The sequence below is a fragment of the Trichoderma evansii genome (assembly GCF_050947405.1).
Source record: "Trichoderma evansii strain SZMC 28006 chromosome Unknown GGI43scaffold_6, whole genome shotgun sequence".
NCBI lineage: Eukaryota > Fungi > Ascomycota > Sordariomycetes > Hypocreales > Hypocreaceae > Trichoderma > Trichoderma evansii.
In genome coordinates, this window is record NW_028145200.1 from 1,197,158 (window position 1) to 1,223,038 (window position 25,881).

General features: G+C 50.5%; 7 protein-coding genes across 7 annotated transcripts; 3 read left to right on the top strand and 4 right to left on the bottom strand.

Annotated features, from left to right (window-relative positions):
- Positions 1-1,526: 1,526 nt before the first annotated feature.
- On the bottom strand, positions 1,527-5,848 carry GGI43DRAFT_335462 (uncharacterized protein). Its single transcript, XM_083202045.1, has 4 exons — positions 4,737-5,848; positions 4,596-4,667; positions 4,308-4,526; positions 1,527-4,202 (listed from the first exon to the last, which is right to left on the bottom strand). The coding sequence occupies exons 1-4, from the start codon at positions 5,743-5,745 to the stop codon at positions 1,633-1,635; spliced, it is 3,870 nt and encodes a 1,289-aa protein (XP_083062267.1). The 5' UTR covers positions 5,746-5,848; the 3' UTR covers positions 1,527-1,632.
- A 7,549-nt stretch (positions 5,849-13,397) lies between these two features.
- GGI43DRAFT_401510 (uncharacterized protein) lies at positions 13,398-15,386 on the top strand. Its single transcript, XM_083205584.1, has 2 exons — positions 13,398-13,942; positions 14,109-15,386. Exons 1-2 carry the CDS (start codon positions 13,603-13,605, stop codon positions 14,684-14,686), a joined length of 918 nt encoding a protein of 305 aa, XP_083062268.1. The 5' UTR covers positions 13,398-13,602; the 3' UTR covers positions 14,687-15,386.
- An 877-nt stretch (positions 15,387-16,263) lies between these two features.
- Positions 16,264-17,995, bottom strand: GGI43DRAFT_382489 (uncharacterized protein; the record flags this gene model as incomplete). Its single annotated transcript, XM_083203251.1, has 5 exons — positions 16,264-16,877; positions 17,129-17,367; positions 17,425-17,563; positions 17,780-17,833; positions 17,899-17,995. 5 exons carry the CDS (start codon positions 17,993-17,995, stop codon positions 16,264-16,266), a joined length of 1,143 nt encoding a protein of 380 aa, XP_083062269.1.
- A 92-nt stretch (positions 17,996-18,087) lies between these two features.
- GGI43DRAFT_335618 (uncharacterized protein) lies at positions 18,088-19,349 on the bottom strand. Its single transcript, XM_083202047.1, has one exon. The coding sequence runs from the start codon at positions 18,816-18,818 to the stop codon at positions 18,180-18,182; it is 639 nt and encodes a 212-aa protein (XP_083062270.1). The 5' UTR covers positions 18,819-19,349; the 3' UTR covers positions 18,088-18,179.
- A 908-nt stretch (positions 19,350-20,257) lies between these two features.
- GGI43DRAFT_401523 (uncharacterized protein) lies at positions 20,258-20,884 on the top strand. Its single transcript, XM_083205585.1, has one exon. The coding sequence runs from the start codon at positions 20,610-20,612 to the stop codon at positions 20,805-20,807; it is 198 nt and encodes a 65-aa protein (XP_083062271.1). The 5' UTR covers positions 20,258-20,609; the 3' UTR covers positions 20,808-20,884.
- A 161-nt stretch (positions 20,885-21,045) lies between these two features.
- On the bottom strand, positions 21,046-21,664 carry GGI43DRAFT_335686 (uncharacterized protein). The gene has a single exon (XM_083202048.1). The coding sequence runs from the start codon at positions 21,560-21,562 to the stop codon at positions 21,077-21,079; it is 486 nt and encodes a 161-aa protein (XP_083062272.1). The 5' UTR covers positions 21,563-21,664; the 3' UTR covers positions 21,046-21,076.
- Positions 21,665-23,573: 1,909 nt separating this feature from the next.
- Positions 23,574-25,840, top strand: GGI43DRAFT_401526 (platelet-activating factor acetylhydrolase). Its single transcript, XM_083205586.1, has one exon. The coding sequence runs from the start codon at positions 23,762-23,764 to the stop codon at positions 25,562-25,564; it is 1,803 nt and encodes a 600-aa protein (XP_083062273.1). The 5' UTR covers positions 23,574-23,761; the 3' UTR covers positions 25,565-25,840.
- Positions 25,841-25,881: the final 41 nt, after the last annotated feature.

Genomic DNA, 25,881 nt, shown 5'->3' on the forward strand with positions numbered 1-25,881 from the left:
CGAGCAACACCAACGATTTCACGTCTCACTCGCAGCTGTCAAACACGAGGGTTGCATCACAGCCCCATCCGTCCCCAGGAAACCGACATGCACGTAGCCCCACGAGATGCAACATCATTCAGTATGACACAGCAAGAGCCATAGGTAACAGAATCGAAGCGAATAGCCAGAAATTGGAAAAGTGAAGAAGAAATAGAAAACTATCTTGTGAAGCACTGCCAACTGTGTAGACCTCCAAGTATTGTGCTTGGCATCTCTGCAACATGCAGATCCAATACACCTCGACAACTCCCAATCAATCTGATAATTTAAAAAACAAGAAAAAGGCAATGTCATGCTCTAGTGAGACAATATATCTAACGCAAAACGGCAAATTACCAAAGAACAAGGGACCCATCAACCAGAATCCTAAATACATCCCAGCTAGGGCAACCTTGATAACCCAGGAAGCTCTATCCGTAATCTATCCGTACAGTAAGCACTTATTGACCAACCCCCATCGCCTCATTATCAATCCAACTTATACAATTATTAAAAAAAAAAAAAACATATATTTCTATACCATTCTATTCAGGCTACACAAATGTCATACATATATATTATAACATCCATCCTCACCATACCCAAAATACTACCAAAGCAATAAAAAATTCCATACCGAAAATTTCGTCATCAAAAGCTTCATACAATTGAGTAAAAACGTCGAGTCCATGAAAACAAAACAAAACAAAAACAATGCAAGCGCGCACATACATCTTTTTAATTTACGCTTTCATTTATTTGCTGTCCGTAATCTTTCTTAAATGCTTTTTGTAACATTCCATCTAATGCCGCTGGTTTGTGTTTGTGCTCCATTTGCAGACAAAGAAAAAAAAAAGCAATGATAAGGGTAAAAGAAAAAAAAAACACAGATAAAAACATGACATGAGTATTATCGAGTTTTCAGCTCTGAGCTTTCATTGATGCAAACGCCTTTCCACCCTTCCCCAACCATGATGTATATGTATCAATTCCTCTTTCTCTCCTTGGTCCCTTCCAGTGTCCTTTCCGTCAAGATTCTTCTTGGATCTTTACTGTACTTGTGATATATCATTCATGGACGTTGCATTGTAATTCCTCCTCTCTTGTGCGTCTTCTCTTTATTTTTTTTTGTCGTCATTTTGTCTTTGCTTCATCCGTCAGCCACACGTACACCATGTAACAGAATCAATCTTTCGGCGATGCAATTCACACACAGGCAGATCCAAGGCCTCTCGTAGCTGCATTGTTGAGAATACTGCAGCTTTTTCTTCTTTTGGTTGCGCCATTCGTACAAGCAAAACGCTCTCGCCCTTCCTCCCAATACAGGCATATGACTCTGGCTGTCGCGGCCACGGATGCTTCCCCTATCCAACGCCGCTACTATAATCATCTTTCTCATATTGATGAGTAGAATTGGCGAGCTCCGCGTAACTGTGGTATCATTTGGTCTTTTTTTTTTTCGCTTTTCATTTTTGCCGCCGTATGCTAGAAGTAAATCCCTTGGAGCATCCTTTTGTTGTATTTTTTTTTAATTAAAAAGATGGAGAGAAAGAACAAGATAGAAAACCGTCATCGTCATCGCTGTCATTGATGTTGCATCCACATATATGTTCAGCCCCCTTTTCGCTCAGAGTCGCTTTTTGGTGGCTGTTCCGCATGCGCGGCTTGCGCAAGCCCGCTCGAACCCTTCTTCTTTCCTTTGCCAGCTTTTTGCCAGCCGCCATCGCCATCGCTCTTGGCACTTCGAACGTGACCATTCTCACGCGGAGTATTGTTACGCTGATTGTTCTGAGCTGTCGACTTTTGCGTCTTGGATGACTTCTGGTTCTCCCGAGCCGGCTGGACTTTGTCTTCAGCCTTGGCCGCGGGTTTAGCCGTCTCCTCATGAGTGACTTTGATGTCAGCCTTGGCATCTACCTTTTCATGAATAGTTTTGCCGGCGCTGACCGCAGGCACATCTGGCTTCCGCGTGGCGGTCGGAGATGATGTCTGGGTCTCGTAGACAGGAGATAGGTGGGCTATCTCGGCAACCATAGCTTTGCGATGATCAGAAATGGCAAGATCCAGAGGAGCAATCACGCCGTTCTGGGCTTGCCTAGACATGAGACGCTGTTTTGTTGAGGGCGGAAGTCTCGTCATGCCATTGGCCTGTAAAACATCTTGCGGCATCCCGAATTGGGCTGTCTGATACGAACCCATCATGGCAATCCTATCTCTAAACGAAGCATCCTCGGCGGAAGGCATAGCTGGCTTGCTATTAGAGCCGTTGACAATAACAGGTGGACGATCTACCACCTTCGTTGGCAGGGAAGGGGCTGGTGCCAGTGACGGCTGGCTGCTCTGCGAGTCTGCGCCATTTGCTGACGGTACCGTATTGATGTGCAGAGCGTTATCAATCTTTGCCATGGCACACTCCTCGGCTGCCAAAGAGTCCTTTGGTGCCTGATTTGAGGCGGCAATCATACTGCTCTTCAAGCCCGATCCATTGACGACTACAGGTCTCGTCCCCAGATTCTTGTTCTGAGCCTGGCCAACTCCAGGGAATGGGGCTGTGGCAAGAGGGGACGAGGGAATCGTCCGAGAATGGTCGAGGGGTGAGGGTGACCGAGATGTCCTCCTCATCCTCCTGTCCAATATGGTTTGGGGCAGCTGATCTGTCGACAACCGACGCCTCCTTGGGCTGGATGACTGATTCGCAACGTCCCCAAACGCAATGCCGTTCTTCGTAGGACTATGGCTATGGGGTTGTAGTGACTGCTGGCTCGGACTCGAACCCCGTGCTCCCAAGAGCCCATTGTTAGACCTGTTTTCTGTTTCGGACTGTGGCGAATCTGAAGAGGCTTTTGATCCATCATCTAGATCAGCATCGTCGGACATGAAATTGGGAATTGGCACGCCATTCATATGTCTTGGAGCATAGCCTGGTACACTTGAAGGACCAATTCCAGGGGTGTAGGCAGCCCGGCTATGTGCTGTTGACGGTGATCGCGAGGCGGGCTGTGACTGTGACCTTAATGAGCTGGACGAAGCCGAAATGCCATTATCCGATGTAACCGTGGATCTCTGCAAAGGACGGCGAAACTCTGGCCCGATGCCGTTGGACGTTACCGGCGAAGAGGGATATGTTCCATAGCCCGTCGCTTGCGCGTAAAACTGTTGATTGATGCCCATGCCGTAGAGGGCATATAAATCAGGCCGTAACGTGGCGCCGATTGGGGCAGTATCAAACGAGTTTGTTCGAGATCGATCGGTGGGGGGCTGCTGGCCAGATGTCGCATTGTTGGGAGACATCCTCTGCTGACCCATGGTTTGGTGGGCCATGAATGCCGGTGACTGCTGCTGCGCATAAAGATGGTGCAGCTGCTGGCGCATGCTCTCCTGGTAGGCCATCTGCATCAAGTCCTGCTGAGCAAATGGGAAGGGGTACTGGTTGCCAGCGGCAGCGGCAGCAGCAGCCGCAAACCATGTCATATCCTGCTGCATGTTGACAGGCTGGACAAACATGTTGGGGTCGTAGGTAGGCGTAGTTGATGATGCTCTCCTAATATTTGACCCGCCAGTGCGGTGATAGTTGTTACTATGCCGGCCGCCGCGATGGCCACCACGACCGCCTCGCCCTGAAGGATGAGTTTGTGAAGAACTCCGCAACAGCGCCGGTCGAGGCTGTGTGGCCGGCCGAGACCAAACCCTCTCTTCCTCTTTCGGATAAACATACTGCTCGCAGGCCTCTTCCAACTTGGCGTTGGAAATGAGGTCAAACGCCCTTCGGAGCTCCATGTGAAGGCCGCGAAACGAGTATTCGTCTGCCGTATTGCCGAGGTTGCGAGACGTGTTAAACGGCTCTTCTACGCAAAGCTGGTTATTCATAGCATAGTGCCATTTCTTCTCTTGCTTGGTGATCAGCTTGCCCTGCCGTACGGAAAGGACGTGCTTGTCGTAATCGAATTCATGCGCATAAAATCGAAAGAACTGGAAGAGAAGTTCTGCTTCGCTCGACTTGTTTTTGTTGCCAAACCCCTTGAGTTTCTTGAGGTTATCAGCAAAGTCGCTGACAGCCCCGTCTGGCTTGGTAGTCTTATGTGGCAATTGATGCAGCGCCGGCAAAACAGCAGGGTTCCTTAGCTGCAAAAACGTGATTATAAGACATATCCAAGTATATGAACTCAGAGTACCTCCAAAAGCTACAATCATGTTAGAACAGAAAGAAAGAAATAGAGACAGCAAGGTAGGAAAGAATAAATCTCATCATGCAAGCCAAAGAAGAATAGGGAAACAAAAGTTCATACCAGCATCGTTGATAATCCTTCTCCGTGTCCAGTGCTTCAAAATCATGGCCAGCTGCCGTACGCGCGGGTCGGTCTCGACATATGTCCGCACCATTCGGGTGTTTTCGAGCGCCAGGGTATTGTTGACGTTCATATCACACGCAAGGCCGAGCTCAGGATCCCACATCTTGACAATGGGAACCTTGGCTGCAGAGATGCAAACAACCTTTTCCATGCCCCCTACATGTTTTTGTTAGCTTCCCATAAGAAAAGAGGAGTGGAACAAAAAAAGAGTTAGTGTAAACATACGTCGGGCAAGAAGGTCGGCTATCATGCAGACGTCTTCCATCTCATGCCATGGTGTCGTAATGCAAATGTCCACTAGTATATACGCGTTAGAAGTCAAGCACCACCATGCGTTTCCGGATTAAGAGCAAACAAGAGACATACCGTCAGAGTCGTCCGAACATAACAGATTGCCAGACGAACCAAACAGGTGCACCTTGATGTCGTGTCCCGGCCACTCATCATTAAATATCATCTCCAGCTTGTTAACCAGCTTCTTCCTATTCTCCTCGATTTTATCTGTGGGCAGCAATTTGTTGTAGATATCATTCATGTCTGCAGCCAGCTTCTTCTCTTCGCTCTCCGATAGCTTGCTCTTGACCGTTTTCAAATCAAGCTTCTCCAAGCGATCGCTTCCAGTCGAGTACGGTATCCTCCTCCTCGAATTGAACTGCGCAGTCTCATATTTGCAGCCTCCTAATCGCGGCGGCAGCGGTCGCAGCGAGGGCAGTGCGCTATTCGTCTCGGAGTAGGCTGAGCGCGGCGAGTGGTTGTTGCCGTTATTGGGGGACGGCTCCCGGGATTCAAAAGAGAATTGGCGGGCATGCTGATGCGGCGTTGATGGCACAGAACTGGAATGGGAGAGTCCATGGGGTGACGAGGATCTAGCTATGGCTCGGTGGTGAAAGTTCTTGGACGCATCGGCCGCGAGCTTTGCAGGCATCTTGGGCGGCACCTCTTTCGACGTTATAACCGTTCGGCTTTTGTCTGAGCCCTGATGTGTGCGGCTCCCATGGCCTCCAGTTGTATTTCCCTTGGGAGTGGTGGTGCTATCCCTCAGCGACGCTTTGCTAGAAGATCGCGACCTAGGCGTAGCCTGTACGTGGGGAGAGGACACTACCGGGGGGAGTGGCGCCGACTGTAGGCCGCCCCCTCGAGCCGGGGAGATGAGCTTGTTGTAATGAAGAAGCTGGGCGTGATATAGAGACTGCTGAGGAGAGAGGAGGAGCGGGAGAATGTCGATGGGAGGAGTGAATGGCAGGTTAGCGGAAGCGTCCTGGGACCCGTCCGGGGTATGCGCCGTCAGCCCGTTTGGAGTTGTCGGTGTCGTCGACGTCCAGGGACTGGGGGGGTAAGAATGCTGAGTTTCGGACGTCTGAGTCCGAGTGTCCATGGAACGAGATTCCGACTCTGGAGGGACGAGCAGAGCAAAGCAGCCTGCCGAGATGACGTCTGCAGCTGACCGAGCTGGCTGGTCGGTGACTAGATGGCTTGTCTGTCGTGAGAAGGGGGGGCAGTAAAGCGGCGGCGTTTGAGAGGGCAGCGATCGGTGATGCCTCCGCTTGTTGCCTCGAGTATAGAGGGCGAATTAAAAATGATTTAACAAAAAACCAGAGACGAGCAGGTTATGCGAGGCGAGAGAGGGGGGCAGATTCGAAAAAGCGAGATTTCCGCTGGAGAATCGCGACCAGATGCTGCGCTTTGCGGGCCCACAGGCTGGCGGCAGGAAGAATCGGCGACGGCAAAAGCGCAGCCCCAAAGCTTCGGCGGGCGATGAGGGTATCGGCAGAGGCGAGGGCAGTGAGAGCAGGGCAGAGACGTGAGGCCACGATCGAGACGCAGAGCCTGGGAAGCGAGCGAGCAATTGCAGACGCAAAAGGGGGCTTCGGTTGGCGAGGTATCGAGGGAATTGAATTGGTCGGCAGCACTTGTTGCGGCGGCGACGGGCGTTGCGGGCTTGACGAGCAGCAGAGCGTCAGGGTAGGGCGTGCGAGAGGGGACAAGGAAAAAAGAAACAGGGACGACAAGAAGAAAAAAGAAACCGAGTGATGACAAAAACACGATGCAGACCAGACAACGTCGAGATGCCGTCCGCGAGCAGGTGTTGCTGCAGGATGGGGAACTTGTGAATGCAGGTCAGCGAGCGAAGAGAGGTGAAGGTGTGGTGCAAAGCCTCCACCAACGGAGTAGCGGTACCTTGCCAGGTCGCGGCGCATGTAGCGGGTACCCGTGGGTGCAGGTACTGCGGGAGGTACCCGTGACCTGTGACCGCAATCGAGCCCGCTGCCCTCCTGGATCTGGGGCTCACCCCCCTTTCGGCACTCCTTCTGGGGGATGAAGAGACGGCGCGCTCAATGGGACTGAATACAGGTGTGTTGTGTGAGTGAGTGAGTGTGTGAGTGCTTCTTAATATGAGATTCTTTTCATTCTATCTACTATATAGCTATACATCTTTCTGTCTGTGAGAATCAGTATCCAGAGTGCTGGGCGAGCAGACTCTGATGTCCGTGACTCTAATTTGCTTGGCTCTCTCTTTTAGGGATAACAAGCAGTACTAACTCATCCGCAGCCTATTATGTGCTGGGCTTGATCGTTTATAGTGGGTTTGCGCTCCAGTAGCATGTATCTGCTACTCATCAGTATGTGCAGGGCCGCTGTCATTGGACAGGGCGGGTGGTGGGCTGTTCGCGACAGGAGGCGAGACAAGAGCTGGGTTGCTAAGCAGGCCCTTGAATTTCCAGTTGAGCGCTGCGCCAAACCCAGGAACCAGGTCTGCCGTGGCAAATTCAAGCCCTCTCAAGACAAAGGCGCGTGCAATCAGCTTGGTCGGCAGCCAATACGAAGCAAATAGTGCCTGATGGTGCTTGGAGAGTTCATCTGATATCACGGGGGAAGCCTCTATAGAAGTTTAACGCAATTAAAGCCTACAAGTACCGAGTACCTCGCCCGTAAGATGAGATGGCAATGCTGGCATGACGCATGTACCGAGTACGAGTACTGGTACAGCGGCCATGCGCCTTAGCCCTAGCGGGACTGGCTGGCTGCAGTGCTCAGTGGAATTGATATGTACACTGCACTGCACTGCGCTGCGCTGCACCGCGCTGCACCAACCAACCAATGCCAGCAGGCGGCCGGGGCGCTAGCAGCAAACCGCCCCGGTGCCTGTAACGCGGAATCTACAGCAGCCGCGGCCGCTTAGGGGTTCTACAACGTGAGTGCAAGCCCACCGCCTGGGCGTGCCGGAGAGCTCCATTGTATTTGTGCGCAGAGGCAGATTACAGTAGCATTGACGCTTCAGGTCGGCATGCTTCCAAAAATGAACGAATTTCGCCAATCTCGCCGCTGGAAATGGCTCCCCGGCTTCGGGGTCTGCGTAGACGAGGAAAAAGTACGAGGTCTTGAGCGACTTCCACTTTGAATCGGCATCGCCTACCTGAAGCACATGAATAATATCAATTTGAAATGTCAATACTACCATGTACCTGCTACCTAGTAGGTAGTAGCTCTACCAACGGTGCTTAATATTAAATCCATCAAATCTCTCGGTAGCCATGATTGGCAGTCCCGACTGCTGTAAGATGCATCGGTGCCAGTTGTATCTCCAGCAGCGTCCGTCCCAGGCCCTGCTACGGGGGACTACTACCCTTATGCAGACTGAGCCCATTCTCTGCAAGTATCAGCATCCGTAACAAGCAATTAGTTTGCATCTAGCATCAGCATCAAATAGTCTTTTCAAAAGCAAAGACGTTTGACTGCTGGATCTCTGCTTCGGGATCATTGCTGCTATTGATCTCCACAAAGCAGTCTATGCAAACATCAATTACCGTCATAGACCAGCTACTACTAGGCTACTGTCAAACTACTGCTAGTAGCGGGCAAACAAGTACCAGTACCGCCTCTGGAACAATCAAAAGCCAGGGGAAGCCGCTGCAGAGATCCGGCACGAGCACGTCCAGATGCCACGATACTCCGTATAATGTACTTGTTACCTGCCCATGGTCATCTCCGCAAGGCAGTGAGTGGTGGCGGCCCCCCTTTAACCCCCATCTTTTCGTTTCTCGTGTCTGGCCCACGAGCAGCAATACCACATACATTTACGTATAGGTTGGAGGGGCGATGGCTGGCATGGAACATGTAAAAAGGCCTGGCGGCGACTGACTGGTCGCGCTACTGCCCAACATTGATATTCTGAGCAGCAAAAAGGGATAAAACCGAATATTAGCATTAATAATACGTGCTGCCGGTATGACTACATCGTTTCAGACAGCTCGACGCGCTACAGAGAATCCGAGGCTCAGGATTGCGCTATCCCTATATTGCCTTACCTAAGCTATATTTCGTCGATCAGCCACCTGTGAATGCATGAGACAAGGATAAAGGTTAAGGGTTCAGGTAACGAGTACAAGTAGCGAGTACAAGCACGGGGATGCGCGCGACGCCAAGACGCGTTTATTTCGTCCGATCTACGGATAATTCATGAACCAGGCGCTGCGACATGCTTTTTTGTCTTTGTCAATGACGATGGAAGTCTTATACATGCATATGTTGTGTCCACGCCACGTAATAGCATCTACACATCTATCTTTATCGCGTCTGACTAAAAAGCCAAATCCCTAGCAGTTTGCTGATGGCAAAGCAAGGCACAGCAGCTTCGGTTCCCGTAATTCCCAGATCTAGTAGGTACGTATGTATAGCATCCGATCCTTCTTTTGGGGGCCAGGGCTTCTAAAATGCCTTCCAAAATCATATACCGTATACGTATTTGCCGTTGAAAGGGCTACCAAGCCCAGAGCGGGTAGACTCTCCGGCACGACCGCTAAAGAAATGAAATGGGTTAATATTGAATGAAGTGTATGGAGCACTTCGTACAAGGTACTCTTTGTCCGCACAGAAGGCCCCGCCAATCAAGGTACATGTATATACAGCACTCGGCCGGGCACTGGTAACTACTGGACTTTAGTATGGAGCAATTGCCATTATAATTCCATACACGATCGAGAATCGCTAAATGTCCTTGTTTTCTTAATCTAGCCGAGCCACAGGTCACGAGTACTGCTAGCAGATACAATCAGGGACCGAGAGGGAATTCTGCTGCCCTCTTGTGCCGCCGCTTTCCAGGTGGTAGGAATGGATGGGGGTTGCAAAGGGCGGTTTTCACGCAAAGGCGTCTTTCACCCACTGTATGCCTCTAATTATGGACATGGACTAGCCAAGCCTGGATCTTGGTTCGGTTTGGCAGGTGGAATTCAACGGCCACCTCTCACGTCTTTTGCCGCCCATGTTGTGGCCAGTTCTTTTCCCGCTGCAGCCGTACATGTAATATACATGTAATACTATTACTACATACAACCGAATCATTGGCATCCAGGGCAACAAATGGTGCAAGAGGGGTCAACGGCGTGGATGCATCTCGCTGCTTTAGCATCAATGCATCTTATACTATGTACATGTCTTCACTGGTCCTAGTTGTTACTGGTCCTAATTGTACCTATGTGTAACTTGTATTATACAGACAGCCTCAGGCCTGGCTGCGAAATGGAAAAAGCTGCCGTATCGAGTACCTGGCCATCCTTTGCGCAAATACCCGCTACAGGCTGTGTGCTGCGTACCGGTACAAGCTGCATGTAGCCGGCTGCAGTGCTTGTGCCTGTATTGCAGCACCGACGCCTGTACCTGCGCCTTCAGCCCTTTTTGTCGGTCCCGAGGTTTCAGATTTATCCATCTCCAACATCCTCCATTCATCTGCATCTTCATCGTCACTTCACGTCATGCCTGTCCCTGTCCCCCTCCATCTGGTTTATCCGACGCTGCGCCCATATCAGGCTCGGAGATCAGGCTCCGAGGATCACAATCAATCCATCACATCTGCTCGCTCCTCGTATCATATACACACCATACACTCCGTATACGCAGGGTGGTAACTCGACTTTTGCGCGGCGCCCGCATTGGATAGTGGCTACATGTATGCAGCTCGCTTCTGGTAACCACCATCTGCACGATTATGTTTCTAGACTCACCGTACATAGTAGGACTAGTTGCTGCTAGAACGACTACTATTGGTATTAGACTCTGTCGCTTTGGGGTGACACGATGGTTGCCATGGCCGCGGAACGGCCGTCACAGATCCATGTCACGTTTCTCAAGCCGCGATCTCTTGCAATATCACCATCTGCATTTAGCCTAGTTGAGGCCAGGTCGACATTTTTCTCCGGTTTCAAAACCGGTGTTGACGATGTGATTGGAGTCGGCATCGGCCTATCCCGTATCATCGTTTCGCACAACCTGCCTGCAGGACTCTCTACATCGTATCTCGGCCGAGAGCTTTCTTTGATGTTTGATAACACCAAGGACGCCAAGCAACCATCGGACAAAACGTTCCTGACACGCTCAACACTATCCAGCTGATCGACGGCAACACGAGAACTCAACAACTCAACTGAACTCAATCCGAGTCAGGTCCCCGCATAACCCTTAAACTCTCTCGTACACCCACTTCTCACAGCTCTCAACTCAACCCGACCTTAATTGCCTAATGGCGAGCTAAAATGCAAGAATGGGCCAATGTCCATCATAAACTCTCACTCGCCCCTATGTCAGCTGGCAGATCGTTCCTAGCAGCCGATTGACTCCGGCCCATCGCCCTATCCCACACAACGCTTAATATTCCTGCATGATAAGCTCTACTCTGGGGTAAAAGCCTACATGTCTGGCTGTGATAGGGTGTTTCCTTCTGAGCTACGCCCGTCCAATTAGGTACCCTACCACATGCTGGTAAATTAAATCTTCTCTCGATTGGGATATATGATTTTTAAAACGTTGAGCTTACTTCTAGTAAAGGTACTCGCCACATCGCCTCACAAACGAGGCTCATGTACCGCAGATGCAATCATCAGTTGCTTTCCACAACTTTCTTTTTTTCCCCTTTTGTTTCCTCCATTCTTTTTTTTAACGCACTACTTACTATATGCTTTCTTACTATATGCTATCAGGCTGATTCGCCAGATGCCAAGACGCGCCGCAATGTCGCCGGGAGCCATTTAGCCGCCTCATACACGCATCTTCAGCTCCATCAACATAGCCGTTGAGGCTGTAAACTATAGCATCGTGCAAGGAGTTCGGATCATCTTTCCATTCCCATGACGTGTGCCACCCTGTCACCATATGCAGTGTAACGGCATAGTAGTGCATTGCATGGCCTTGCCGTGCTGCCGTGCTGCCGTGCTCCCATATGCAGTCTTGCGGCGTGGATATAGACGGCGCAATGGGTGCATACGCCGCTTCAAATCTAGAACCCACAAAGCGCCGCATACATGTAATTACCTCCGCGGCGATTCATGGCGGACCAATGAATTTCGGGGATATAGACGTACTAAACAGCGATCTACCGTGATCATATTTGGCAATACGGCAAGGCTTGATCCGACGACACATGATGTTGAAGTTTCGCTAGTTGCCAATATTTACCAGCCTCTTTGTAACATCTCCGAGCCAACAAGCCAGAGGAAAGACGGCAAATCAGCCTTGTACAGACATTGTTCCTCCTAGTAGAGTTTATGCGCCTCATAGCATTTGTAAAAGTCATCTACATCTTAACGTGCCTAAGCATGGAAGTAGTGATACATACGAACGAATAGCCGGATTTGGTACACAGAGATGCCTGATGTTTGTTACTACCTAGTAAGGACGTTCAATGAGGCAAGTAGCTCTCCTGTCTGCGTAAACATCTGCAGTGCCCAAATTGAAAGCCTTGTTTCTACCAGATGAGCCTTTTGAAAAGCCTTATACCCTTGTAAATCGCCATCATCGTATTTCCAATCTGGTTCTCAGCACACTCAGCAAGGCGCAGGGCTATGTTATAGGTATTATAAGGCTATACTATGCTTACATCTTTATCTAATCCCAACTCAACTTTGCTCTTTTTTTAACTCGTGTACGCGATTGGAAGGGTATATGACGCCACATAAGCAAGGCAAGGCGATGCCAAGGCGCAGCCAATGCAGGGCGTCATATATCATCGTCCACCTCTGATCTTGCTCGGAAGAAGCCGATCCTGCTTCTATCTCGATTAGATTCGCAGGGAAAAGAAGTAAATAGTAATATGACGTCTCACTGTTTTGGGGACGACACCAAAAACAAGAAAGAGGTGAGACTTTATGGTGTAACACAGCTGGCTTACGCAGCCGTATGAAGGTGGTACTTTGTACATGTATAACAGTAAAAGAATACTATATACAGCATAAAAAATGGAATTTACTAACCAAATCAGCCTTTCTAGAGATTCTTTTCAAATATCAGCCTCGTCCATTTCTATTTATATAAGTGAGTTATGCCTTGAGTACAATACAACAGCCTTTAGGGTTAGTAATATGTACTGTGATTCAAGTCAGCACCTATTAGTAAGACAACTCATACTCAAACAGCCCTGTTCTACAACTCAAGACACCAACCACTGCACACGTCATTCAGTAATAAACAAGGCTGTGCAACTCGTCCATCTCATCAGTACATCAAATTGTAAAAACACCCAAGAACCACACCACACACCCCTGAGCAAATCCCATCCGCCTCCGCAGTCTCCCAACCAATCAGCACCCCCCGACTCGTTCATTTCGACTAGGACCCCCCCTGAAAGCGCGCCATAGCGGCCCAATTTCCAGCAATTCAGGGTCTCATTTCCTTTTTCGATTTCGCTCCAAAAAAGGATCAAAGGAGGTCCGTCCCAATGCCGGAAAATCACAACATGACCCGGGAAAGGACAAAAGAGTAGAGCATTGTGATGGCCCAGGGTTCATTTCGGTACTTTGACAGGCAAACTTGTTTTAAGAGGAGGGGCAGCAGCGCACGCACAGCACAGCACACACGCCCTAATGTTTCTGATGCCACTGGCGTTGGGAATTGGGACACCCCTTGTATCAGATTTGTTTCTTGCGTTATAGTACGGGGGTGATTTGTTTTGACGGGTGGTAATGCGAGCAATCAAATAAAAGAAGAAAAAAAGCCGCTGGGAGGGAGCTTTTCTTTTTTTAGTTTATCTGTCTGTAGTGCTGTTTTATTGTTTTGTCATACGATTTTGTTGATCTTGAGCTGTGCTTATAATATCAATACTGTCCCTTTTTTCGTGCTCAAACATATTGATTTTGATACCCATTTGTCTGTTAGACACACAACGAACGAAAGCGAGTGATATACCCCAATTTATGACTGTTATTTCTTTATTCTACCAACCGAGTACACGACCTGCTAGCCAGCCATGATCTCTACCCTCACCACAAAGCTCGCCCTCCGAAAAGCTGGCCTCTCGGGCACAAACACCTCCCTAGACTTTTCCTCATTCACATCACCATCTTCTCCAGCATCAAAAAATGGCGCCGACAACAATAACACTAATAACAACAACTGGTCCTCATGGATGACACCCAAGTCTCTACCACTAAAAGTCCACCCGTGGTTCTCGCCGCCGCCGCCTCCCGTAAAGGTCGCTCCCGTGCCGCGGATCGGAGACGTCGCACCGCAGGATCGACAGAGGAGGCTGGAGCTGGGGAGGAGGAATAAATGCATCATTGTGTTTCTGAGATGTGTAGGCTGCGCCTGTAAGTTTTCATCCGGTTTAAAAGTATATAGATCTATATTGATGTGTCTACACATCTATCTCTATTACGCTTATATAAAAGCCATCAACTCCACCCCTCTCACTTATACTCACACTTACACTCACACTTCCATATATACACTTATACTAACACTCACACCCAACAGTCGCCCAAAAAACATTCCTCAACCTCCGCGCCATCGCAAACCGCCACGCCGGCTCCATCACCTGCATCGCCATCTCCCACGCCTCCTCCCGCGCCACATCGAAATGGATCGATATGCTCGGCGGCGCCTGGAACGTCCAAATCGTCATCGACCAAGAGCGCGCCATCTACGCCGCCTGGGGCCTCGGCATCGCCAGCAGCGTGTGGTACGTGCTAGGTCCAACAGCACAAGTTCAAGCCTGGAAAGAAACCGGCTGGCTGGGAGAAAAAGTTGCGACTGCTATTGATGGGAAGAGGGGGCGGGAGGAGGCAAAGAGGGTGGAGGCGATATTGACGCCTCGGAAGAAAGGAGGTGCTGCTGCTGCTTCAAGTAACCGTAGTAGTGGTAGTGGTAGTGTTGGTAGTACTGAGAGCGAGGCCATCAACGAGAACAACCCTTCGACAGAGCTGGGCAGCAAATGGCAAGAGTCTGGGGCTTTTGCTGTTGACGGCACCGGCACCGTCGTCTGGGGAGGCAAGGCTGTGAGGGCAGACGACGTGATGGACTTGGAGGAGGGGGCCAAGTTGCTGATGCTATGATACAACTTTACTTTTTTATGATAGAGAAGAGAGAGAGAGATGGGCAACCTGACGTTGGCAAAGGGAACAGAGAAATGACTTTTTATCTTCTTGGTATATATAGAACTTGCTTATGATAGTATATAAATCGCCACCACAAATATTTCCTTAACCAATTGAATGCTGAGCAGTTCATTTGGAACAATATCTCAGCAGCAAAAGATCAATGCTACCTTTATCAACAACAACACTCCAATGGTAATTCTAAGCTTGGTCAAAACCTCTCACACTCAACTCATAAAAAACACCAGCAGTTTCGCAAACCAAATTCTCCCATTACATGTATACGTTTAACTAACCCTCGCATATTCGTTCCACCACTTTCCCAATTGCTCTCTTCCTCTTTTTCACTCTCTCATTAACATCTTTCCCCTCTTCCCCAATAAGTGACTGCGCCTGTAATTCCCAACGGTATATAAAGGAGCAGACCTTTGTCAACAGTGAAAGCAACTCCCCAGAATCCGTTCCATCCTTAAATCAAACAAGACCGAAAAAAGCCGTTCAAGAGCCCAAGCCTATTCCCAGAGCCGCCCAAAGAGGAGAGAAGTGTAAAAGGAAAACCGCGCACAAAAATCAAACCCAGTCCCAAAACCCCAAAGCTAGTTTTACGCTCAACCCCATTTTCCCAGCAATGATTTTGTTGTTTCCTTCTTTTTTTTTTCTTTTTTTTGTGCTTTTATTTTTTGAATTCTTTTGTGCTTTTATTTTTTGAATTCTTTTTTGCTGCCCCCCTTGGGCTATAATAGCGCCAGGCATCCTGTTCCATTTCCCTGTCCCCTGCCAATAAAGGCGCATAATGTGTATGTATGTATTTCCATTCTTGACAGTTCAACTTACCGGTAGCCCAATGGAACGCCTCCAAATTTCCGGGTATTTCTCCTCAAAGTCTTTTGTTCCACACCAGCAAATGACTGCTCCATGGCCGAATTTTCCTCTTTCCGTCAGTCTCCTATCGGCCGACTTTCTCCCAGTGTCTGTTCAATTTTGTTGTCCCCACCGTCACATATAAATCGAGTCACAAAAACTCAAAACAATGAATACGCCGTTATCGTGACCAAGGACGCAACTCCTCGTTTCTGTCCCAATCCTGCGCCAAAAGCAAGATAACTCCTATCCGGATATCTTCATTCCTCTGTCGAGGATCATCCCAAATTCCAGAGATCCCCAGGTATAAGGTAGAGCAAGCCTCCTTTCCTCTTCCCCCCTTTTTTGCCTTGATCGTAATCGCCCAGAAATGCCTCGCAATACCTTTCTTCGCCGAAAATCGTACCAAAGACTTTAACCCAGCGAAAGCAAAACGCGCGAAGATCGAAATCAACCGCCTTGACCAAAAACGACCGAACCAAAATGCCAAACAGATCCATTCCTTTCCCTCACCTCCAGCGCCTGTTTTCTACTAATGCAACAATTCAACTTGCTCTTTCTCTTTGCTCTTCAAGCAAGGAAAAAGGAATAAAAAAAAAAGACAAAAAACACATAGAAAAGAATGTACATCGTCCTTTCAACGCCGCCGCCCAATGTGATGAGAAAAATGGACTTTAACCCCAGACGCTGGCCTGGGCACCGAGGCCAGATCCACCCCAGACACCGTTACCACGGCCCCATCCGCCAGAGGTACCATGGGGAGTGCTGGAGCGCTTAGCAGAGGCGTTGGCCGTGGGCGTTCCGGTGGGACGAGTTCCGATGGGGGCAACGGCAGCTCCCTGGGAAGACTTGGAGCCAGGTCCGAAATCTCCGCGGGGGGGCGATCCGCTGGTCGGGCTGGAGGTGCTGGTACGACTTTGGGAACCGACGGCGTTGTCAAAGACCTTGTTGGTCGGGCCGCCAGTCTGAGGGCTGGCAGTGCTCTGGGGTCGCGAGCCGGGATCAACCGCGTTCACATCAGCCGCCGATCCGGGTGTTCCCACGTCAGCCTGGGGGACGCGGCCAATGGTGTCAAACGTGAGGGGGGAGTGGCCTCGCAGGCTTGCAGGACCGCTGGGGCCAGGGGCACCAGTGCGAACAGCGCCAGTCTCGTCAATGTAGCCGGCCTTCTCCGCAAAGCTGCCTTCGCCATACAAAGCGCTGCGCTGGCGAGCAATGAGCTCACGAGTCTCCTCCTCGGTCATATGCTTGTTTCCCTGCTGAACAGCGGCAACATCAGACAAGACACCTACGTAAGAAGAAGATCCGTTAGCACTCATTGCTCACTATCTTCAAACACTGAACATAAACACAATACAAACAGTAGACAAAATAAAACTCCAGAAAAAGAAAAACAAAAAAGAGGACTCGGCCAGAGGCAAGCGTCCATCTTGAACCACCTATTGGCCAATAACATTTTTATATATTTTTTTGGTTTGCTTTGGGAACCACTTTTTGAATAGGAAGACAGGAAGTGCTACACAGTTGAGGGAGGCCTACTTCGCTGATATTGCTGCTCCGTGTGGAGGTTTCGGAGCTCACGCTCCCGCTGGGCCGCCATCCTTCGCTTCGCCTGCAAGACCTGCTCCGCCTCGTTGGAGCCTCGAGAAGACTGGTGACGCTGGGAAGCATAGAAATTATGGAGATTTGCTCCTTGAGAGCCACGGTTTTCATCGAAGTTGTTGACAGAGTGAGCACGAGAGCCACCCATTCGACCATCTATAACCCAAGGGAAACAGCTACGTGGTTAGCTATAGGATTCTTCTAGGGGCCTCATTGAGACCCTTGCTACTTACTACAGGCGGGAGAAGGAGAAGGAGAGGAAAGTTGTAGCCAGCAACGGCTCAGTAGCAGTAGGGATGGAAAACTCACGTCGAGCATTCATCATATAGCCTTTGCCGGACTTTTGCAAGTTTTCGTGGGCACGGTCAACCTCTGTAAATCCACCAGTTAGCCTCTGCCCAGTATTATGCCAATTTTCGAGCGACGGGAGGAAGAGACGATCGGAGATTGTTGTCATGGTGCCAAACTTGGTGTGGACCCGTGGCAGCAGCCCGTAGCGCTTTGTAATGGCAGCAAAAGAGAAACGGTATAATTTCAAGCAATAAGTGTTGTATTTAGGGAAACGGCATTCCCCGGCACCACACATACCATCAAATTGATAGGAAAAGGCGTAGTCATCCTGCGGCTGTGGTCCGTTGGCACCTGTGAGCATCATAAAGTTAGTTGCAGCGCCCAGAGTCGAGAGGCAGAGGGGGCGCGCAACGTACCTGCGCGAACAGGAGTGGTCGCGCCGTGGTGGTCCCAGTTGTTTTGAGGGGCCGCCTGGCTCGGGGCGGACCACTGGGGGTTGTCGTAGTAGGACATTGTTTCCGTCGGGGGAGAAGAATCGATCGACCGGCGTGGGCAGACGAAGAGGGAGCTGGCGATGGGATGGCTATCGTGTGGACTGCAAGACTCGGAGAAGGTGTTAGTGGCCAAGATGCGAGATAAAATCCAAAAGTTGCGGTCAAATGCAATTTGTGGGGCGATGGATAATAGAAAAACGTCGTCATATCAGGTTCCCCACGGCCCAGAGATTGGAACAGCCCGTCGGCTGGGGTGCCGCTGAAGATGCGACATCGCCAAAGGGGAGTAGTGGCATGTGGCCGAGAGTTGCAGGCCTGGGCAGAGCCGGTGGAGGGGGCGGGATAAAGAAGCGAGGGCCTGGATCAAGCGATCCGGCGATGTGGCAGCGCAAATCAAACTCGGCTGGCAAGCAGCAGGCAAACGAGGGACGAGGGACTCGACTCACCCCCGGGGAAACAAGGAGCGCCGTGCGTTGGAGAGGCGGCAAGGAATTCGTCGAGTGGCAGCAAACGGTGAGATGGTGCAAGCAAAGAAAAAGCCGCGGCGCGACGAGACGAGGAAAAAAGCAGAGGCGTCGAATCGTCAAGTAAAGGGGTCTCGGGAGAAATGAAGACGAAGCGGGGCCGAGCCAAACCACTGCGGGAACCGGCTTAGCGCACAGGTGATTGCTTGAGAGCAGAGCGAGGACGGGGTCGAAGTCGAAGAGAGCACGAGTTATGGGGGAATAAAAAAAAAGACAGACGGAAACGATGGAGGGGAGAATTTGCAAAAATTCGTGATGGAGGAGAGAGAAAAAGCCGGAGTAGGGGGAGAGGGAAAAAAAATTATAGGCGGTGGTCATAAAACCTGGAAGTGGCCAGAGGATGCAACAGCGAGCAGGTGCAATGGGTCAGCACTCGGCGGACACTGTACGGTACAGTGCAACGCCGCTGGAACGATTCGCTGACAGGGCCTACGGAGGAGTAGATGGGGGCCTGGCGCTATGATTATGGACTGCTTGAGCGTCAAGAGGGAGAAGGGAAGGAATTGAGATCAAATGTTGAAATGGTTGGACGGTTGGGTTGTAAGATGTTGATTCCTTGATTGACAGATAATCTAATCTAATCTATGGAATCAATCTTCTAATATGCTATATTTGACGTGGTAGAAACTCAAAATGCTTCTTGCTGGTGGAATATAAGACTGGAATAGATGTGAATGGCAGAGCCCTGTATTTATCACTGCCATGTCAGTAGCCCTTTTCAAGCTTATTCTTTCTGAAAATACAAGTTATCGTTATACAGTATCTTGCACCTATCATGTCCTCAGAGTGCCTGGCACATATATCAACACACTTCACCATTCAGCTCTCATCCAAGGACACTCCCACCAGACGTTCTGCTCGCTCAATTTCCGAGTACCTGTATCGGCCCTTGTGCCACTCGCCATCTGCGCTGCTCCGCATCTCCACTGCGAATGGCTCGATCTTGGCAGCAGCAAAAGCCAACAGCGCTGCTCGCTGACCAAGAAAATACCCACCCGCAAACTTGCCTAGCCTCCCGCAGGCTCGGGGCGCCATTTCTGATTCGATGGCGAGCCTCACAGCTGGACTTGCCGATGCAGCTCTTGGGGCTTTTTTGAGGCCCTTTGTTGGGGGCCTTTTCTTCATTGGAGAGGCCATCAGGGTGGTGTCATGCGCCGGGAGACGACGGGACTCGAGATTGGAAGACCAAGACAGTAAGCCCGTGCACTGTGCGATGCTACGGCGGAAGCCAGGACATGGGGGTTTTGGCAGGTGTTCCAGCGGTGCTTCCAGAGCATCTCGCGTCTGTCTCCACGCAGGCGAGCAGCATTAGCTGGTGCTTGCTGGTGCTTGCTGGTGCTTGATTATAGAGTGAGAGGTGAGAGATGAGAAGTGAGAGGTATGAGGTAACAGTTCATGATCCAAAGCATCACCAAACACAGCACAATACAGCAGCACAGCGCGCCGTTGGAATCACCGCGGCCGCTCTGGGCTCAGCCTTACAAGGCGCAAGGCTTCACAGCGTGCGCTTTGACACGGCCCCAGGACCAGGTGCTGTACAGAGTACCTGTATAGAGTCTAATATTGCTATTATTTGCAAGGCACCACTTCGTGGCCTGCGGTTTGTCAACCAATTCTCCTAAAAGATGGCAGCGTTTGAGGTATCAATTTGCACCTGGACGAGCCTGGTTCAGCTGCGGTTGTACTAACAATCGCAAATATAAGCCATGAGAGCCACAAACCCGCTGTTTTCCACCCCCCTTGCCCGCCGCCTACCCGCTTGGGGCTTTTACGGAGTGACCTCTTTTGTCTTCATCTTTGACTTCTCCCCTTTCAGGACCCCCCAAGCTGGTAATTTTACAGACTCGTATCGGCCTTGGTGGATTGCTCAGGTGCTCTTGATATCAATTATGGGGCATCTGGGCTTCCACTCGACCTGATATCACCTTGTTCGCGTCAAACTCTACCTGGATAAGCCCACGTTGGATTCTGCGACTAGACGTCATGGTTCCTCTCGACTCTCTGGATAGATATCACTGCTGCTGCTGCTGCTGCTAATAGATACTACGACCATTGAGGACTACATGTGTTTACTACTGTAGCACTGCCACCGGTAGGTTGAGACGGGCAATGAAACGACTCAAGCACCATCTCTCTGCCAGACCTTCAGGTGGCCCAGTTTCTTTTTTCGGAGCTGTCTGTGGGGTACCATGGAGGGGCCGCTGGCAAATCTGGCTATCAAAACGGATATTTGACTCCATTCGTCGAGATTTGCGCGCCACTTGGCCCCGGCCTATACCCGGATTACGGTTCGTCTTATATGATTAAGCTGGTTCTTTTGATTCCAAAAAAGGGCAATACTGGATACCTATTACACGTAGACCTGCCCTACCGCGCGGCGTGACTAAACGCTGGGCGATATGTAAGTGGGAGGCCTACCCACCAGACACTATAGCCGGCTCTTTTGCTACGTCGACTTTGAGCTGGATATGAAATAGAAAAACATGTAGCAAAGAAATGTTTCTCTCAAACATTATTGCCTTGGCATAGCTAACTTTGGTCCCTGGGTTCCCGCTGCGGCCCGTCCAAGGCGCGTGCTATTTGGGTTTGGCCATTGTAGCCTCTTCCGTCACGCCACGCCGCCATGGGTACATGTTTGCTATATGCCACCAGATAAGCAAAAGATGTAGCATTATAGCCTGTGCTCTGAGCCAGCCCAGTGCTAGCAAAGTGTCAAAAAAGAAAAGTCTAGTACCGACGGCTTGGGCCATGACCCTGTGAACTGCCAAATACGGGCAGTATCTTGAAGTACTACTAGTAGTATATGCACGTACATGTAAACCGCCGCATGGCCAATAACCAGCCTGTTGAAGACGAGCACCTCCGGCATCAACGCCTCCTACCAACGCTGTTGGCGCAGCGCATTTCCCTCTCCGCCGCCTGGCCTGAATCGTACAAGCATGCAATCTTTTCTGGCTCACGCGGTAACCAGCACAGCAGCGTGATAGGCTCATGTCTGCATTGGCCCTTCGGTCCAAGCCGCCAGTCTCTCCACTCGCCCGCTTTATGCATCCGGCTTGCATGAATCACCTTCAGCCCGGGCCTTTACACAGAAATGCTCTCTTTTCTCAACAGAGCACTAGCACTGCTTTGTACTGGTTTTCTTTAAATTGCTTACCCGGTGAGCGAGCCAGCAGTTGGGGGGAGAGGAGGGGATTATCCAGTTTGAAACCAGACACTGTGATGACGCAAAGGCCCCGAAACAAGAAGCATGTGCGTGTACTCGGTGCATCAGGTTTTGCGCAATGCCTTGTCTTATCTTACTATTGCATCCGTGGCTATCAGATCGAGTCCATGGAGATATTACGTAGACATGATGTTAGTCAGAATAACCAAACATCACCACGTAGTTGAGCACCAAGAATCAAACATCCGCCTCTTCCTCTCTGCACCAAGTGCTTGGGCGGCATCTCCAACTTGGGCCAAGTTGGAAACTGTCGTCTAATGTAACGAGTACTACGTATCCATCCATCGATGGTTCTGATACCTGCCGGATGTCAAGTGCGGGGATCCCGGGTTCATTCCCTCGCCATGGAAATGGCCCGAGGAGTAGCACGTTTCTGGCAGCTTGGACGGCAGCTTGCGTGGTATCTTAGCTGCATATCACTCTACTAGCAGCCGTATTATTACCAATAATACCTCAAAACCTGCTATCGAGCCAACAGCGAGCAGGATTACGACGAATTGCTCGTACCGTACACTGTGCACGCTGCAAGGCGGCGCCGTTCACCGTACAAGTAGTAGACGGCTCTTTGTTGGGGAAAGGGAGTGCCAGTAGTAGTAATACCGGGCGTCCGGAGCTCCCCGCCATCTCAATCCCTTGTCTCAGCTTATTTCTCTCTTGTCACTGATTGTATCATCTATCGAAAGACTGTAAATAAAGCCTATATCACATAGACCACTGGGCACCAATAGCTGGCTCTTTACTGTCGCACGGGGAATCCTCCGCCATTGCTTCGAGAAGCAGTCGATCATCGAGAAAGACACCTTCTTTATTTCACCGATATCGACGCATCAGTGCAGAATCAGAGCTGCCAGCAACTGCTACCGCATGCACGAGCACATCGCTAATGCAAGCAGTCCACTTAAAGGGAGCGCTTCTGTAAGCTGCGAGGCTAAGGCAGGCGATGCATGGCCATGGCACGTTGTATCGATAGTAGCAACAGCCATCCGGTGTGGCTTTTCCCGTCACGAACAGGGCCTAGATTTATTTTGAGTTTTACCAGCTGTTTAAACGGTGTGTAGACATCTAGCTTGTTGGCCCCGTGGGCGATGTGCTGGCCCTCGTGATATCGTCAAGGTGATAGTAACGGATGTGTGTAGTAGGCCACACATCAAATACGGTGACTGTTATAACTGTGAGGAATGCAAGGAAATTGTACAAGAGTGACTTGTCATAATCACTAATATCTAAAGAAATGAATAATTTTTGCAGTACGATTCAAGACCAGCCAAACTTACACTGCTAGGCATAGAAGCAATTCTTTCAGTCCTTCAATTACATGTATGTATGTAGTATAACGTTGAGGTTCCGTGTAGATGGCCATGAAAGCACAGGCTTGCAGATGTATCCGTGTCATCTAACACCTTTACATCTCTCATTTTGATATTCTTCTTCTATCATCTTCTTAATCATAGACAGTAATTGCTCCAAAGAAATACTGTTTGGTTGCACATCAACCCCAGATATGCCATCATTCCTTTGCCACCACTACGTCGTTGGCGTCAACGAAAGCTATCAAAGTCACCATACCCTAGAGGGCGGACGAGGCTTGCGCACAGCAGCTCTGTATCTTTGTGGCATTGCAAAATAAAAGCATAATGCAATTAAGCTCAGAAATCTCACTTACATCTCGCTATCAATCTTAACTCTATATGTACACAAGCTCTAGGTATAAATTAAGAATCTTTGTCAATAGAGCCTGGTTGGTCAGCTTCTCCTTATCCAAACCTCGTATCGTGCAGTACCTTTTTTCCCCTTCACTCTCACTCTTTTTTTTCAAACCGCTAGTAATCGGTACTTATAGCAGTACCCAAAAGTACCCGCTATCTGCCAACAGCCTTCTAGAACAGCCATGTACTGATTGCTAGCATCCTCCCGCCTCTGCCTACGTCATCATCCAATCGCGCGGTACCCCATCCCCCGGGCTAGCACTTTTGTCTCGTCCTTTTCGATTCCCATTCCCGCAAATGCATCTCTCGATAGCCTCACCCGTGCCGCCATGTCCTCGTCCGCCAAGTCAAAACCCGCCGCGCGCATCTCCTCCCGGGCCCTGCCCTCGCCCGACGACGACTCGTCCGACTCGGAGCTCGAGTTAGTCGACCAGGACGACCAGGACGACGCTGCCTCTGCGCCCGACTCGCCTCTGCTCGCCCCCACCAGCACGCAGCCCAGATGGCTCCAGGCCGCGCAGCCGAAATGGCTGCGCGCAGACCGGAACAGCCGGTGCGCGCGGTGGTGGCGCCGCTTCCTCGCCTCGCTGGCTGATGTGCTACGGCCCCGGCGGTCCTGGTCGTACGCTGTGCTGGTCGTCGTCTCGGCCTATGCGCTGCTGTGCTTTGTGCGTGGCGTCCCGCTGCTGGCCTCGCCGCTGCCGCCGTACTCGGGGCCTTACGGTGTCGGGGCCATTGACATTGAGGTTGCGCTGGAGAAGCCGAGGCGCATATCCGAGACCGTCTTCGAGAGCAATGGCGAGCCGGCGTTTGAGCACCGCACGACGCTCTTTACTGTTTACTATCCCGTCGACAAGAGCGTCAAGGAGCAGAGAAGGAGGCATGACTGGTTTGCGAGACCGATAAGCCTGACGGCGGCTGGATATGCAAAGTATGCACACGTCAACAACTTTTTTATTCGGCCGATATTCACATTTGGGCTGTGGTTTGTTGCCGGCGGCATCACAATTCCTGCCAAGGTCGATGCGCCACTGCTGGGAACGACCGCCACGGTGAAGACAGAAGCAGAGGGGACAAATGGAGAGTTGACAAGAGAGTTGAGAAAGAGAGAGGATGCTGAACGATTCCCTGTCATGGTATTCTCCCACGGAGATGCCAGCTCAAGGAGGGACTACACCCACTACATCGGCGAGCTTGCCAGCCGCGGATACGTCGTCGCAGCAGTTGAACATCGTGACGGCAGCTGTCCCGGCTCTCTCATGAGAATCCAAGGGGAGAAAGACAAGCAAATATTACACTTTAAAGAGTCAGAGCTCGTCTCCGATCCTCCAATGGATACAGAAAAGTACAAGCAAGAACAGCTTGCCTTTCGCGACGCCGAAATCTTAGAAACCATCAACATCCTCCGCGCCATCAACGATGGCCAAGGCGACGAGATATTCAGTCGCAACTCTCGCTCTGAGGGTTCCTACCTGCACAATTGGACCGGTCGCCTTGACTTTGGCAACCTCATTATTGGAGGCCACTCCTTTGGCGCCACTGGTGCTCTCCAGGCCCTCAAGCACGCCCCTTCAGATATCAACCCTGCCATCGGCGGCGTCATCCTCGACCCCGGCAAGCAGAGCGGTCCCCTCAACGCCGTAATCGACGTTCCCCTCCTCATCGTCCACTCAAACTCCTGGTCCAAGCAAAGCAGCACCTTCTACAGCCGCCCACACTTTGACACCGTCAAGGACCTCGTTCTCAGTGTTCTGAAGCGCATCCCCAGCCATTCATCCTGGTTCCTCACCAGCATCGGCACTTCTCACCCCAGCGTCTCAGATGCTCCCCTAATCGAACCTCTCTTGCTCAGCTGGACTACTGGAGCAAATCTCAACACCAAAGAAGCTTTGGAAGAGTACGTCCGCGTAACGGATGACTTTTGGCACTTTCTGCGCACGACCCGCAGCGTCAACTCATCCCTTACTCGCAGCGAAGTGAACAGAGGCGAGATGAGAGGCATTCTCGCTGAAAAGGTCACTCACGAGCAGTACGGGAAATGGGTCAGCAAAGAGCGCAAGGCCGAGTTTCCAATGTCCCTAGCGAGACTATGGGAAGTTCACGTCAGTCCCGTGGCCGACGAAGACGAGTAAATTAATGATAGACGACGACTTGAAGCATTTTGATAGCCTGGGGAACAGGGTGATGTATTATTCCCTTTTAGCCTCCTTTTAGAGTTCTCTCTCCCCTAATTTCTTTCCATCCAATCACATGTACCTATAGATATCCCCAAGAGCACTCTTGTATAATAGCGTCGGAGTTATGAAGTACGAAAGAGATGGCTGGGTTTCAGCCTGGTATACACCTAGAATATACCTACTACCCGCCTAGATAATGATAATAATTGAATCAAATTACAACACATAGAAGCCAAAAATTCCCTGATTGTGAGACAAAGTTAGCCAATAGG

Excerpts from the sequence above, each read along its gene's own strand:
- GGI43DRAFT_335462 (XM_083202045.1), bottom strand. The coding sequence starts at position 5,745 with ATGGACACTCGGACTCAGACGTCCGAAACTCAGCATTCTTACCCCCCC. Across the intron at positions 4,527-4,595 it reads AGCCGACCTTCTTGCCCGAC|GGGGCATGGAAAAGGTTGTT; the intron begins GTATGTTTACAC and ends AAAAACATGTAG. Across the intron at positions 4,203-4,307 it reads AAGGATTATCAACGATGCTG|CTTTTGGAGGTACTCTGAGT; the intron begins GTATGAACTTTT and ends ACATGATTGTAG.
- GGI43DRAFT_401510 (XM_083205584.1), top strand. The coding sequence starts at position 13,603 with ATGATCTCTACCCTCACCACAAAGCTCGCCCTCCGAAAAGCTGGCCTC. Across the intron at positions 13,943-14,108 it reads GAGATGTGTAGGCTGCGCCT|TCGCCCAAAAAACATTCCTC; the intron begins GTAAGTTTTCAT and ends CACACCCAACAG.
- GGI43DRAFT_335618 (XM_083202047.1), bottom strand. The coding sequence starts at position 18,818 with ATGACCACCGCCTATAATTTTTTTTCCCTCTCCCCCTACTCCGGCTTT.
- GGI43DRAFT_401523 (XM_083205585.1), top strand. The coding sequence starts at position 20,610 with ATGAAACGACTCAAGCACCATCTCTCTGCCAGACCTTCAGGTGGCCCA.
- GGI43DRAFT_335686 (XM_083202048.1), bottom strand. The coding sequence starts at position 21,562 with ATGCAAGCCGGATGCATAAAGCGGGCGAGTGGAGAGACTGGCGGCTTG.
- GGI43DRAFT_401526 (XM_083205586.1), top strand. The coding sequence starts at position 23,762 with ATGTCCTCGTCCGCCAAGTCAAAACCCGCCGCGCGCATCTCCTCCCGG.